Source organism: Salmo salar, chromosome ssa02, assembly GCF_905237065.1.
Source record: "Salmo salar chromosome ssa02, Ssal_v3.1, whole genome shotgun sequence".
Lineage (NCBI taxonomy): Eukaryota > Metazoa > Chordata > Actinopteri > Salmoniformes > Salmonidae > Salmo > Salmo salar.
Genome location: NC_059443.1, coordinates 77,206,904 through 77,220,366, shown reverse-complemented (window position 1 = coordinate 77,220,366; position 13,463 = coordinate 77,206,904). Strand labels below are relative to the sequence as shown.

The following is a 13,463-nucleotide window of genomic DNA, read 5'->3' as shown; positions in this document are numbered from 1 at the left end:
ACTGTGTCAACTTTGGTCTGTTAAAAAAAAACACACAACAAAACATCAAATTTTACATAAATCTATTTATTTTAATTTTTTTCTCAACACAAACAGTTCACAGGGTACTTAGAGGTCAACACATCAGTTGTTTTAAAATGTGATCATATAATAATATACATACACTCCATAAAACATTGAGAAGCAGTGAGTGACGAATCCAGTTCCATTTAACCAGGGAGATGTAAGGTCAAACTAGACCTGGAGGGCTGACAGACACTGAATGGCCTCCTATTCCCCTATGGCCTCCTATTCCCCTATGGCCTCCTATTCCCCTATGGCCTCCCAAATGCCTACTATTCCCCTATGGCCTCCTATTCCCCTATGGCCTCCCAAATGCCTCCTATTCCCCTATGGCCTCCTATTCCCATATGGCCTCCTATTCCCCTATGGCCTCCTATTCCCCTATGGCCTCCCAAATGCCTCCTATTCCCCTATGGCCTCCTATTCCCCTATGGCCTCCCAAATGCTTCCTATTCCCCTATGGCCTCCTATTCCCCTATGGCCTCCTATTCCCCTATGGCCTCCTATTCCCCTATGGCCTCCTATTCCCCTATGGCCTCTGGTCAAAGGTAGTAGACTACATAGTGAGCCATTTGGGATTGAAGCACTGATGATGTCCAAAATTGCTCCCTATTTCCTATACTGTGACTACTTTTAGGGCTCTGGTCAAATGTAGTGCACTATATCGGGAATAGGGTGCTATTCTGGTCAAAAGGAGTGCACTATGTAGGGAATAGGGTGCCATTTTGGGACATGTATTTGATACATGATTTGGTGTCCCAGGTCTGAATGAGACCGTGGCTGGGATTCAACCAAAGGCGCACTGTCCACAATGCACCTTTAAGCAGGTCATTTCTCTGACCTTCGTGGAGATGGTATTCATGGTAAACGCTGCGGATGTCAGCTGAAGTCTACATTAGATTGAACAGTCTAATTTGGTGTGCTAATAATCCACAATGCGCCTTTGATTGAATCCCGGGCTGGACGGAAGTTAATCTATCAGAAACACCAGGGGTCCTCCAGGAGTACTGAGACAGCAGTAGTCACAACACCACCACAGAGGCATCTGATTGGCCAGAACCTGACCACAGAGCCATCTGATTGGCCAGAACCTGACCACAGAGCCATCTGATTGGCCAGAACCTGACCACAGAGCCATCTGATTGGCCAGAACCTGACCACAGAGCCATCTGATTGGCCAGAACCTGACCACAGAGCCATCTGATTGGTCAGAACCTGACCACAGAGGCATCTGATTGGTCAGAACCTGACCACAGAGGCATCTGATTGGCCAGAACCTGACCACAGAGCCATCTGATTGGCCAGAACCTGACCACAGAGCCATCTGATTGGTCAGAACCTGACCACAGAGCCATCTGATTGGTCAGAACCTGACCACAGAGCCATCTGATTGGTCAGAACCTGACCACAGACAGTTAAACCACAAAACGAGAGAGAGATAAACAGCGGACAGAACAAAGAAACAACAACCAAAACAGTCTGTATGAACTGGACCAGACGGTAACCATAACAACCACAGACATGATCAGAGAATCAGACTACCAATAAGAACCCCAGAAACATACATTTAAAAACTGACCAGTTTCACATACAGACTGCGTCCCAATTGGCCCCCTATTCCCCATAGGGCTCTGGTCAACAGTAGTGTACTATATAGGGAATAGGGCCCTAGTCAACAGTAGTGTACTATATATAGAGAATAGGGCTCTGGTCTAAAGCAGTGTACTATATAGGGAATAGGGCTCTGGTCTAAAGTAGTGTACTATATAGGGAATAGGGCTCTGGTCAAAAGTAGTGTACTATATATAGAGAATAGGGCTCTGGTCTAAAGCAGTGTACTATATAGGGAATAGGGCTCTGGTCAAAAGTAGTGTACTATATATAGAGAATAGGGCTCTGGTCAACAGTAGTGCACTATATAGGGAATAGGGCTCTGGTCTAAAGAAGTGCACTATATAGGGAATAGGGCTCTGGTCAACAGTAGTGCACTATATAAGGAATAGGGTCTCATTTGGGACCTAACCACTCTTCTGGTGAGAGAACATGTGACAAACAAGTACACTATATAGAAAACAGGGTGGCATTTGGGTCGCAATCAATATGTGGTCCATAAAATAGTGGCTTCACCATCCAGCTGATAACAATCTGATATAACTATGATAGCAGTCATTTAATATAAAAACAATCACAATGTCATGGCAACTAATGATCTGTGATTAGGTCAGAATAGGGAGAGAGGAATGGGACCGGGAGAGAGGGGTGAAGGGAGAGGAGGATGAAGAGGTAGAGAGAGAGAGAGAGGTAGAGAGAGAGAGGTAGAGAGAGGTAGAGAGAGAGAGGTAGGAGAGAGGTAGAGAGAGAGAGGTAGAGAGAGAGAGAGGAGGTAGAGAGAGAGAGAGAGAGGTAGGGAGAGAGAGAGAGGTGGTGAGAGAGAGGTAGAGAGAGAGGTAGAGAGAGAGAGGTAGAGGTAGAGAGAGAGGTGAGAGAGAGGTAGAGGTAGAGAGAGAGAGGTAGAGAGAGAGAGAGGTAGAGAGAGAGAGGTAGAGAGAGAGGTAGAGAGAGAGAGAGGTAGAGAGAGAGAGAGGTAGAGAGAGAGAGGTAAAGGGAGAGGTAAGAGGTAGAGAGAGAGGTAGAGAGAGAGAGGTAAAGGTAGAGGTAGAGAGAGGTAGAGAGAGAGGTAAAGGGGTGGGTGGTACTGCTTAAACACACCGAATGGAAGTCCTTGGCTAAAAGGAGTGTGTGTGTGTGCGTGTGTTAAATCGGTGTGTCCATGTGTGTATCCATGTATACGTGTGTGGTGTGTGTGTGTGTGTGTGTGTGTGTTATTGTCTAGAATTTGACGTAGGATGAGGGGATGTATCCTTCGTCTCCGTTGGCTCGTAGAACCCTCATCCATCCATCTCCTTTATCCCTCTCCATCACACTGAGCTGTTCCCCTTCTGTTATAGACACTGTCCCCTGACTGGAACCTGGAGACAGACACACTAGTTATACACACTGTCCCCTGACTGGAACCTGGAGACAGACACACTAGTTATAGACACTGTCCCCTGACTGGGACCTGGAGACAGACACACTAGTTATAGACACTGTCCCCTGACTGGAACCTGGAGACAGACACACTAGTTATAGACACTGTCCCCTGACTGGGACCTGGAGACAGACACACTAGTTATAGACACTGTCCCCTGACTGGGACCTGGAGACAGACACACTAGTTATAGACACTGTCCCCTGACTGGGACCTGGAGACAGACACACTAGTTATAGACACTGTCCCCTGACTGGGACCTGGAGACAGACACACTAGTTATAGACACTGTCCCCTGACTGGAACCTGGAGACACACTAGTTATAGACACTGTCCCCTGACTGGGACCTGGAGACAGACACACTAGTTATAGACACTGTCCCCTGACTGGAACCTGGAGACAGACACACTAGTTATAGACACTGTCCCCTGACTGGAACCTGGAGACAGACACACTAGTTATAGACACTGTCCCCTGACTGGAACCTGGAGACAGACACACTAGTTATACACACTGTCCCCTGACTGGAACCTGGAGACAGACACACTAGTTATAGACACTGTCCCCTGACTGGGACCTGGAGACAGACACACTAGTTATAGACACTGTCCCCTGACTGGAACCTGGAGACAGACACACTAGTTATAGACACTGTCCCCTGACTGGGACCTGGAGACAGACACACTAGTTATAGACACTGTCCCCTGACTGGGACCTGGAGACAGACACACTAGTTATAGACACTGTCCCCTGACTGGGACCTGGAGACAGACACACTAGTTATAGACACTGTCCCCTGACTGGGACCTGGAGACAGACACACTAGTTATAGACACTGTCCCCTGACTGGAACCTGGAGACAGACACACTAGTTATAGACACTGTCCCCTGACTGGGACCTGGAGACAGACACACTAGTTATAGACACTGTCCCCTGACTGGGACCTGGAGACAGACACACTAGTTATAGACACTGTCCCCTGACTGGGACCTGGAGACAGACACACTAGTTATAGACACTGTCCCCTGACTGGAACCTGGAGACACACTAGTTATAGACACTGTCCCCTGACTGGAACCTGGAGACAGACACACTAGTTATAGACACTGTCCCCTGACTGGAACCTGGAGACAGACACACTAGTTATAGACACTGTCCCCTGACTGGAACCTGGAGACAGACACACTAGTTATAGACACTGTCCCCTGACTGGAACCTGGAGACAGACACACTAGTTATAGACACTGTCCCCTGACTGGAACCTGGAGACACACTAGTTATAGACACTGTCCCCTGACTGGGACCTGGAGACAGACACACTAGTTATAGACACTGTCCCCTGACTGGGACCTGGAGACACACTAGTTATAGACACTGTCCCCTGACTGGGACCTGGAGACACACTAGTTATAGACACTGTCCCCTGACTGGGACCTGGAGACACACTAGTTATAGACACTGTCCCCTGACTGGGACCTGGAGACACACTAGTTATAGACACTGTCCCCTGACTGGGACCTGGAGACAGACACACTAGTTATAGACACTGTCCCCTGACTGGGACCTGGAGACAGACACACTAGTTATAGACACTGTCCCCTGACTGGGACCTGGAGACAGACACACTAGTTATAGACACTGTCCCCTGACTGGGACCTGGAGACAGACACACTAGTTATAGACACTGTCCCCTGACTGGAACCTGGAGACAGACACACTAGTTATAGACACTGTCCCCTGACTGGAACCTGGAGACACACTAGTTATAGACACTGTCCCCTGACTGGAACCTGGAGACAGACACACTAGTTATAGACACTGTCCCCTGACTGGGACCTGGAGACACACTAGTTATAGACACTGTCCCCTGACTGGGACCTGGAGACAGACACACTAGTTATAGACACTGTCCCCTGACTGGGACCTGGAGACACACTAGTTATAGACACTGTCCCCTGACTGGGACCTGGAGACACACTAGTTATAGACACTGTCCCCTGACTGGGACCTGGAGACACACTAGTTATAGACACTGTCCCCTGACTGGGACCTGGAGACAGACACACTAGTTATAGACACTGTCCCCTGACTGGGACCTGGAGACAGACACACTAGTTATAGACACTGTCCCCTGACTGGAACCTGGAGACACACTAGTTATAGACACTGTCCCCTGACTGGGACCTGGAGACACACTAGTTATAGACACTGTCCCCTGACTGGGACCTGGAGACACACTAGTTATAGACACTGTCCCCTGACTGGAACCTGGAGACACACTAGTTATAGACACTGTCCCCTGACTGGGACCTGGAGACAGACACACTAGTTATAGACACTGTCCCCTGACTGGAACCTGGAGACACACTAGTTATAGACACTGTCCCCTGACTGGGACCTGGAGACACACTAGTTATAGACACTGTCCCCTGACTGGAACCTGGAGACAGACACACTAGTTATAGACACTGTCCCCTGACTGGGACCTGGAGACAGACACACTAGTTATAGACACTGTCCCCTGACTGGGACCTGGAGACAGACACACTAGTTATAGACACTGTCCCCTGACTGGGACCTGGAGACAGACACACTAGTTATAGACACTGTCCCCTGACTGGGACCTGGAGAGACACACTAGTTATAGACACTGTCCCCTGACTGGGACCTGGAGACAGACACACTAGTTATAGACACTGTCCCCTGACTGGAGGAGAGAAAGGAATGAGGGAGAGGAAGGAGGAGAGAGGAATGAGGAGGGAGTGGCACACAGACAAACATCAAGTAATACATATCTGTCTGATGGTGTGTGTGTGTGTGATGGTGTGTGGGGGTGATGGTGTGTGTGTGTGATGGTGTGTGTGATACTGTGTGTGTGTACCTTGGAAGGTGTAGAGGGCAGTAGCCTTTCCTATAGGAGTCTCCACATCTTCATCAAAGTCTTCATCAAACTCTGAGTAGATGTTCTGAGACGGATCAGCTGACATGGAACTGAAGACAGAGACACACACACACACACACACACACACACACTATATTAACACATAGACATTATATAAACACATACGTTATACACTAACACACTCTCTCTCTTACCAGTGTTGATTGTTGTTGACAGCAGTGTTGGTAGAATCCTCTCCTCTGAAAGCTTCAGTCAGCCACGACTGCCAGAGAGAAGAATGACTTGCTATTTACTATAGATGGCGAATGACAAAAGTGTGTGTGTTACCAAGCCAGAGTGTCCGTGTTACCAAGCCAGAGTGTGTGTGTGTCCGTGTGTGCGTGTGTCCATGTGTGTGTTACCCAGCCAGTGTGCGTGTGTGTGTGTGTGTGTGTGTGTGTGTGTGTGTGAGTACGCAGTAGCCTACCTCGTATTTGGTGAGTTGTCCTCTGAGTCGTCCAACGTTCTGCGAGGTCTGGGTGATCTGAGGTTCTAGACTGGCTGGGTCTCCCATCTGAGGGTTCCGTTCATAAACACCTCTCATCTTCTCTAATGCCTCACTGGAGGAGGAGGAAAAGAGAGAGACAGAGAGACAGGAACAGGAGATATGTTACAGAATAAGGGCGTCTGTTAGAACAAATCAATGTGTCCCAAATGGCACACTATTCCCATCTAGTACACTACTACTGATCAGGGCCCTATAAGCCCTGGTCAAAGGCAGTGTATTATATAGGGAATAGGGTGCCATTCCAGACAGACACGATGGGAGAATCTCAATTGCAAACTCCTCGCTTCCTTCTCAAAACCCATTGGATGAGAAAGGCAGAGGTCCCTCACCTCTGACCTGAGAGAGGAGAGAACACTCGAGGAGAATGTAATTGAGATTCCCCCAGTGATGGACAGAGACAGTAAGATAGCCGCCGCCACTGTGGTGATGATGTCAGAGTGGCGGGGGAGGCGGGGCTACCTCTGGTCCAGCTCCTTTTGAAGTTCCTTGGTGATGTCATCAATCTTGGACTGAAGTCTCTTCTTCCTCTGTTCTGGAGGCAGGTGAGAGAAGTCCTCAGCAGCTGGAGACTGGGGGGGGGAAGAGAGAGGAGGGGCGAGGGGGCCGGAGAGAGAGAGAGAGAGAGAGAGAGAGAGAGGAGAGGCGAGGGGACCGGAGAGAGAGAGAGAGAGAGAGAGAGAGGAGAGGCGGGAGAGAGAGAGAGAGAGAGAGAGAGAGAGAGAGAGAGAGAGGAGAGGCGAGGGGGCCGGAGAGAGAGAGAGAGGAGGGGCGAGGGGGCCGGAGAGAGAGAGAGAGGAGGGGCGAGGGGGGCCGAGAGAGAGAGAGAGAGAGGAGAGGCGAGGGGGCCGGAGAGAGAGAGAGAGGAGAGGCGAGGGGGCCGGAGAGAGAGAGAGGAGAGGCGAGGGGTCCGAAGAGAGAGAGAGGAGGGGCGAGGGGACCGGAGAGAGAGAGAGGAGGGCGAGTGGGCGGAGAGAGAGAGAGAGAGAGAGGAGAGGCGAGGGGGCCGGAGAGAGAGAGAGAGAGAGAGGAGAGGCGAGGGGCCGGAGAGAGAGAGAGAGAGAGAGGGAGAGCGGGGGGGAGAGAGAGAGAGGAGGGGCGAGGGGGCCGGAGAGAGAGAGAGAGAGAGAGAGAGAGAGGAGAGGCGAGGGGGCGGAGAGGAAGAGAGAGAGAGAGAGAGAAAGAGAGGAGAGGCGAGGGGGCCGGAGGAGAGAGAGAGGAGAGGCGAGGGGGCCGGAGGAGAGAGAGAGAGAGAGGAGGCGAGGGGTCCGTAGAGAGAGAGAGAGGAGGGGCGAGGGGGCCGGAGAGAGAGAGAGAGAGAGAGACAGAGAGAGAGAGAGGAGAGGCGAGGGGGCCGAGAGAGAGAGAGGAGAGGCGAGGGGGCCGGAGAGAGAGAGAGAGAGGAGAGGCGAGGGGGCCGGAGAGAGAGAGAGAGAGGAGAGGCGAAGGGGCCGGAGAGAGAGAGAGAGAGAGAGAGAGGAGAGGGGGCCGGAGAGAGAGAGAGAGCGAGAGGAGAGGGGGCCGGAGAGAGAGAGCGAGAGGAGAGGGGGCCGGAGAGAGAGAGCGAGAGAGAGAGGAGAGGCGAGGGGGCCGGAGAGAGAGAGAGAGAGGAGAGGCGAGGGGTCCGGAGAGAGAGAGAGGAGAGGCGAGGGGGTCGGAGAGAGGCGAGGGGGCCGGAGAGAGAGAGAGACGATGACATTTGAGCTGTCTATTATTTTAGACATTTTTTTGTTTAATGTTTACTGTACATTTTTACTGTTTATTATCTACTGTTAACATGTTAACATGTTAAACGCGTTTCCCATGCCAATAAAGCCCCTTAAATTTAATTGAGAGAGGAGAGAGAGAGGAGGGGTGAGAGAGAGAGAGGGGAGGGGCGAGAAAGAGAGAGGGGAAGGGCGAGAAAGAGAGAGGGGAGGGGCGAGACAGGAGGAGGGAGAAAGCGAGAGAGAGGTGTTACACATGCCCAGAGTAAAGAAACGTGTTGGACATAAACCTGAGGTAAACCTGAGTTAGTGATAAATATCCCTCAGTTATTACCGAAACCGCTTTAAACCCTCAAAACCAGACATGGGTTCTGTCCCAATGTCTCTCCTTCCTCATGAAGTGTACACTTCCACCATATGAAAGGAAATGACTGACATAAGAAATGTGGTAAGAACAACTCCCACCAGCCCACGTCTCCACCAATCTAACGCTGTAATAACTCCCACGTCTCCACCAATCTAACGCTGTAATAACTCCCACGTCTCCACCAATCTAACGCTGTAATAACTCCCACGTCTCCACCAATCTAACGCTGTAATAACTCCCACGTCTCCACCAATCTAACGCTGTAATAACTCCCACGTCTCCACCAATCTAACGCTGTAATAACTCCCACGTCTCCACCAATCTAACGCTGTAATAACTCCCACGTCTCCACCAATCTAACGCTGTAATAACGCCCACGTCTCCACCAATCTAACGCTGTAATAACTCCCACCAGCCCACGTCTCCACCAATCTAACGCTGTAATAACTCCCACGTCTCCACCAATCTAACGCTGTAATAACTCCCACCAGCCCACGTCTCCACCAATCTAACGCTGTAATAACTCCCACCAGCCCACGTCTCCACCAATCTAACGCTGTAATAACTCCCACGTCTCCACCAATCTAACGCTGTAATAACTCCCACCAGCCCACGTCTTCACCAATCTAACGCTGTAATAACTCCCACCAGCCCACGTCTTCACCAATCTAACGCTGTAATAACTCCCACGTCTCCACCAATCTAACGCTGTAATAACTCCCACCAGCCCACGTCTCCACCAATCTAACGCTGTAATAACTCCCACCAGCCCACTTCTCCACCAATCTAACGCTGTAATAACTCCCACCAGCCCACGTCTCCACCAATCTAACGCTGTAATAACTCCCACCAGCCCACGTCTCCACCAATCTAACGCTGTAATAACTCCCACGTCTCCACCAATCTAACGCTGTAATAACTCCCACCAGCCCACGTCTCCACCAATCTAACGCTGTAATAACTCCCACCAGCCCACGTCTTCACCAATCTAACGCTGTAATAACTCCCACGTCTCCACCAATCTAACGCTGTAATAACTCCCACGTCTCCACCAATCTAACGCTGTAATAACTCCCACCAGCCCACGTCTCCACCAATCTAACGCTGTAATAACTCCCACCAGCCCACGTCTCCACCAATCTAACGCTGTAATAACTCCCACCAGCCCACGTCTCCACCAATCTAAAGCTGTAATAACTCCCACCAGCCCACGTCTCCACCAATCTAACGCTGTAATAACTCCCACCAGCCCACGTCTCCACCAATCTAACGCTGTAATAACTCCCACCAGCCCACGTCTCCACCAATCTAACGCTGTAATAACTCCCACCAGCCCACGTCTCCACCAATCTAACGCTGTAATAACTCCCACCAGCCCACGTCTCCACCAATCTAACGCTGTAATAACTCCCACTAGCCCACGTCTCCACCAATCTAACGCTGTAATAACTCCCACCAGCCCACGTCTCCACCAATCTAACGCTGTAATAACTCCCACCAGCCCACGTCTCCACCAATCTAACGCTGTAATAACTCCCACCAGCCCACGTCTCCACCAATCTAACGCTGTAATAACTCCCACCAGCCCACGTCTCCACCAATCTAACGCTGTAATAACTCCCACCAGCCCACGTCTCCACCAATCTAAAGCTGTAATAACTCCCACCAGCCCACGTCTCCACCAATCTAACGCTGTAATAACTCCCACCAGCCCACGTCTCCACCAATCTAACGCTGTAATAACTCCCACCAGCCCACGTCTCCACCAATCTAACGCTGTAATAACTCCCACCAGCCCACGTCTCCACCAATCTAACACTGTAATAACTCCCACCAGCCCACGTCTCCACCAATCTAACGCTGTAATAACTCCCACCAGCCCACGTCTCCACCAATCTAACGCTGTAATAACTCCCACCAGCCCACGTCTCCACCAATCTAACGCTGTAATAACTCCCACCAGCCCACATCTCCACCAATCTAACGCTGTAATAACTCCCACCAGCCCACGTCTCCACCAATCTAACACTGTAATAACTCCCACCAGCCCACGTCTCCACCAATCTAACGCTGTAATAACTCCCACCAGCCCACGTCTCCACCAATCTAACGTTTTTACATTTGTGAGATGTAGCGAACAAGTGCACACTTCAGGAGATATTATTGGGACACACCCCCAGACGTTGAGGTCCACAGTACTGCTGGTTGTTATTCTTGTCCTCTAAACACTTCCAGAGTACTGACTGGTGGAGGCCTGGATGACATCTAACCACAGGAAGTGTTACCATGTTAATAACTACCATGGAGAGAAGAACACCAGTCAGTACTGTGGAGGTGGAGGCCTGGATTACATCTAACCGTAACCATAGGAACCATGATCTAAGCCGTAACCATAGGAAGTGTTACCATGTGCTTGTCAGAATTTATCCTCTGGAACTTGAGAAGGATGGACACTCATCGTGAGACACACACACAGATAAACAGAAACACACAATACACACATGTATTGTGACATCTTCAGACGTTGTAAACAAACAACAAAATGTCCTCATCCACCATTGGGCTTACCTGTCCATCTAGCCCAGGGCTGTCCAATCCTGGTCCTGGAGGGCCCAAACACTTCTGGTTTTCATCCTCTCCTTCTAATTAGGGACTAATTCAGACCTGGGACACCATGTGAGTGTAATTAACTACCAGGTAGAAACAAAAACCAGAAGTGTTTGGGCTCTCCAGGGCCGGAATCGGGCAGCCCTGATCTAGCCAATCAGTCTGTTGTTGGAACCCTGGACCCCTGTGACTCACCTGAGTATGGTGGTTACCCAATACACTGATCTGAGACCAGTTTTCCTCCCATAATCCTAAACGGATCCATTAGATACTAACCTAACCACTGATCTAGGACCAGATTACCCTCCTACAATCCTAACCTGATCCATTAGGAGGGGAAACACCAAACTGTGCTCAGATCTAGGGAGACTCACCGGTCTGTGTAGGGCCCTGAAGGTAGCAAGGTGAGGTTTGACAGAACGGTTAAACTCCCTCAGGCAGAAAGAGAGAGGGGCGCGACCCAGCTTAGAGAGGGGGAAGGGGTTAGGGGGACAGGGGAGGGGGCAGAGATAGAGGGGGGTGAGAACAGGGGAGGGAAGGACGAGGGAAAGGAGGAAGACAAGGTGGGAAAGGAGAAAACCGCGGGAGGAGGGAGAAGGAGGGATAGACACCGTAAAGAAAAACAAAGAGGATTAAGGCTATGAGAAAAGAGGAAAAAAATACCCTGAAGAAACACTATGTAGAGATACAGAATCATTACACACACACACACACACACACACACACACAGAGAGAGAGAGAGAGAGAGAGAGACAAAAAGAAAGCCAGAGAGAGAGCTCTGAATTGAGAGAGAGAGACATCGATGGAATTGGCCCCTCCGGTGTAAGAAGGGAGTAGAGAGGTGTGGAATGTGTCTGTGTATAGAGACCGTCCCCCAGTAAGACAGAGAAGAGACCGTCCCCCAGTAAGACAGAGAAGAGACCGTCCCCCAGTAAGACAGAGAAGAGACCGTCCCCCAGTAAGACAGAGAAGAGACCGTCCCCCAGTAAGGCAGAGAAGAGACCGTCCCCCAGTAAGACAGAGAAGAGACCGTCCCCCAGTAAGACAGAGAAGAGACCGTCCCCCAGTAAGACAGAGAAGAGACCGTCCCCCAGTAAGACAGAGAAGAGACCGTCCCCCAGTAAGACAGAGAAGAGACCGTCCCCCAGTAAGGCCGAGAAGAGACCGTCCCCCAGTAAGACAGAGAAGAAGAGACCGGATTGAAAATAGCAATCATTTTATACCTTGATTATTTGCAGGAATACTTGGGAACAGATTTCCTGAATTTAAACATTGTTTTACTGAATTCCTGGTAATTTGCGGTCTTAAAAAAATAAAAATGATATAATCTATTCCCATTTTTTTAAATAAAATATTTTTGGGTCCCCAAAAAATGACTCTGTTGCCGGTGTACAGTGTAGTGTTCAGGGTGCTAGTATATACCTTGTTCTTCTGGCTGAAGGGCCACAGTTTAGTGCATACTTTAGGGTGGTTGAGGCTGGAGTCTGATGTAGGTTAGTCAGTGTGTAGGGTGTAGTGTGAAGGGTACATACCTTGGTTTTCTTGTGGCTGAAGGGCCACAGTTTAGTGCGGATTTTAGGTTGGTTGAGGTTGGCGTCTGAGGAGGCTGGTTTGATACCTTGGCTGTAGTCTTCAAAGTCCACTTCAGCTGGTCGCTCAAAACCTGACTTGTGTTGTTCTATAAACCGCATGGAGTCCTGAAGACACACACACAGGACATGGCAAGTGAGTGTGTGTTAGCGACCATGTGTGTGTGTTGGCGTGTGTGCATGCATGCTTGTGTCCGTGTGTGTTAGCACCCGTGTGTGGATGTGTGTTAGCGACCATGTGTGTGTATGCATGCTTGCGTCCGCGTGTGTGTGTTGGTGTGCGTGTATGCATGCTTGCGTCCGTTTGTGTTAGCACCCGTGTGTGTGTTGGTGTGTGTGTATGCATGCTTGCGTCCGTGTGTGTTAGCACCCGTGTGTGTGTTGGTGTGTGTGTATGCATGCTTGCGTCCGTGTGTGTTAGCACCCGTGTGTGTGTGTGTGTGTGTGTGTTGGTGTGTGTATGCATGCTTGCGTCCGTGTGTGTTCTCACCTGTTTACCGTTGGTGTTCCTCCCTGCCATACTGATCCCGTCCAGACATTTAGTGATGATGGGTAAAACCTTCTTCTCTATGTCAGCAAACTGACTGTAGCCCTCTGCCAGGCTCCTGATACGCCGCTCATCCATATCCTGCAGCTTCTACACACATTATAT

General features: G+C 50.1%; 2 protein-coding genes and 1 long non-coding RNA gene across 5 annotated transcripts in view; all 3 read right to left on the bottom strand.

Annotated features, from left to right (window-relative positions):
• Nucleotides 1-45: 45 nt before the first annotated feature.
• Nucleotides 46-2,450, bottom strand: LOC123731469 (uncharacterized). Its single transcript, XR_006762612.1, has 2 exons — nucleotides 1,465-2,450; nucleotides 46-1,433 (listed from the first exon to the last, which is right to left on the bottom strand). It is a non-coding gene; the product is annotated as an uncharacterized lncRNA (long non-coding RNA).
• A 403-nt stretch (nucleotides 2,451-2,853) lies between these two features.
• The window catches only part of LOC106564139 (cdc42-interacting protein 4 homolog), a 29,899-nt gene continuing 19,289 nt past the window's right edge, over nucleotides 2,854-13,463 (bottom strand). Inside the window, exons 8-15 of one of the 2 annotated variants that reach the window (XM_045710347.1) lie at nucleotides 13,302-13,448; nucleotides 12,755-12,919; nucleotides 11,022-11,051; nucleotides 7,005-7,114; nucleotides 6,465-6,597; nucleotides 6,193-6,260; nucleotides 5,978-6,087; nucleotides 2,854-3,032 (exon numbers count right to left, since the gene is read on the bottom strand). In XM_045710347.1, the coding sequence (XP_045566303.1) occupies nucleotides 2,893-3,032; nucleotides 5,978-6,087; nucleotides 6,193-6,260; nucleotides 6,465-6,597; nucleotides 7,005-7,114; nucleotides 11,022-11,051; nucleotides 12,755-12,919; nucleotides 13,302-13,448 (903 nt within the window). In that variant the 3' untranslated portion in view covers nucleotides 2,854-2,892. The remainder of the gene's footprint in view (nucleotides 3,033-5,977; nucleotides 6,088-6,192; nucleotides 6,261-6,464; nucleotides 6,598-7,004; nucleotides 7,115-11,021; nucleotides 11,052-12,754; nucleotides 12,920-13,301; nucleotides 13,449-13,463) is intronic. The other variant, XM_045710358.1, reaches the window with a different exon arrangement.
• On the bottom strand, nucleotides 8,295-11,015 carry LOC123731467 (uncharacterized). Of its 2 annotated transcripts, none has more exons than XM_045710375.1 (2): nucleotides 9,668-11,015; nucleotides 8,295-9,633 (listed from the first exon to the last, which is right to left on the bottom strand). In XM_045710375.1, the coding sequence occupies exons 1-2, from the start codon at nucleotides 10,583-10,585 to the stop codon at nucleotides 9,604-9,606; spliced, it is 948 nt and encodes a 315-aa protein (XP_045566331.1). In that variant the 5' UTR covers nucleotides 10,586-11,015; the 3' UTR covers nucleotides 8,295-9,603. The 2 variants fall into 2 exon arrangements, 1 of the variants encoding a protein (XP_045566331.1); XR_006762608.1 differs by having other exon boundaries at nucleotides 8,296-9,541; nucleotides 9,584-11,015.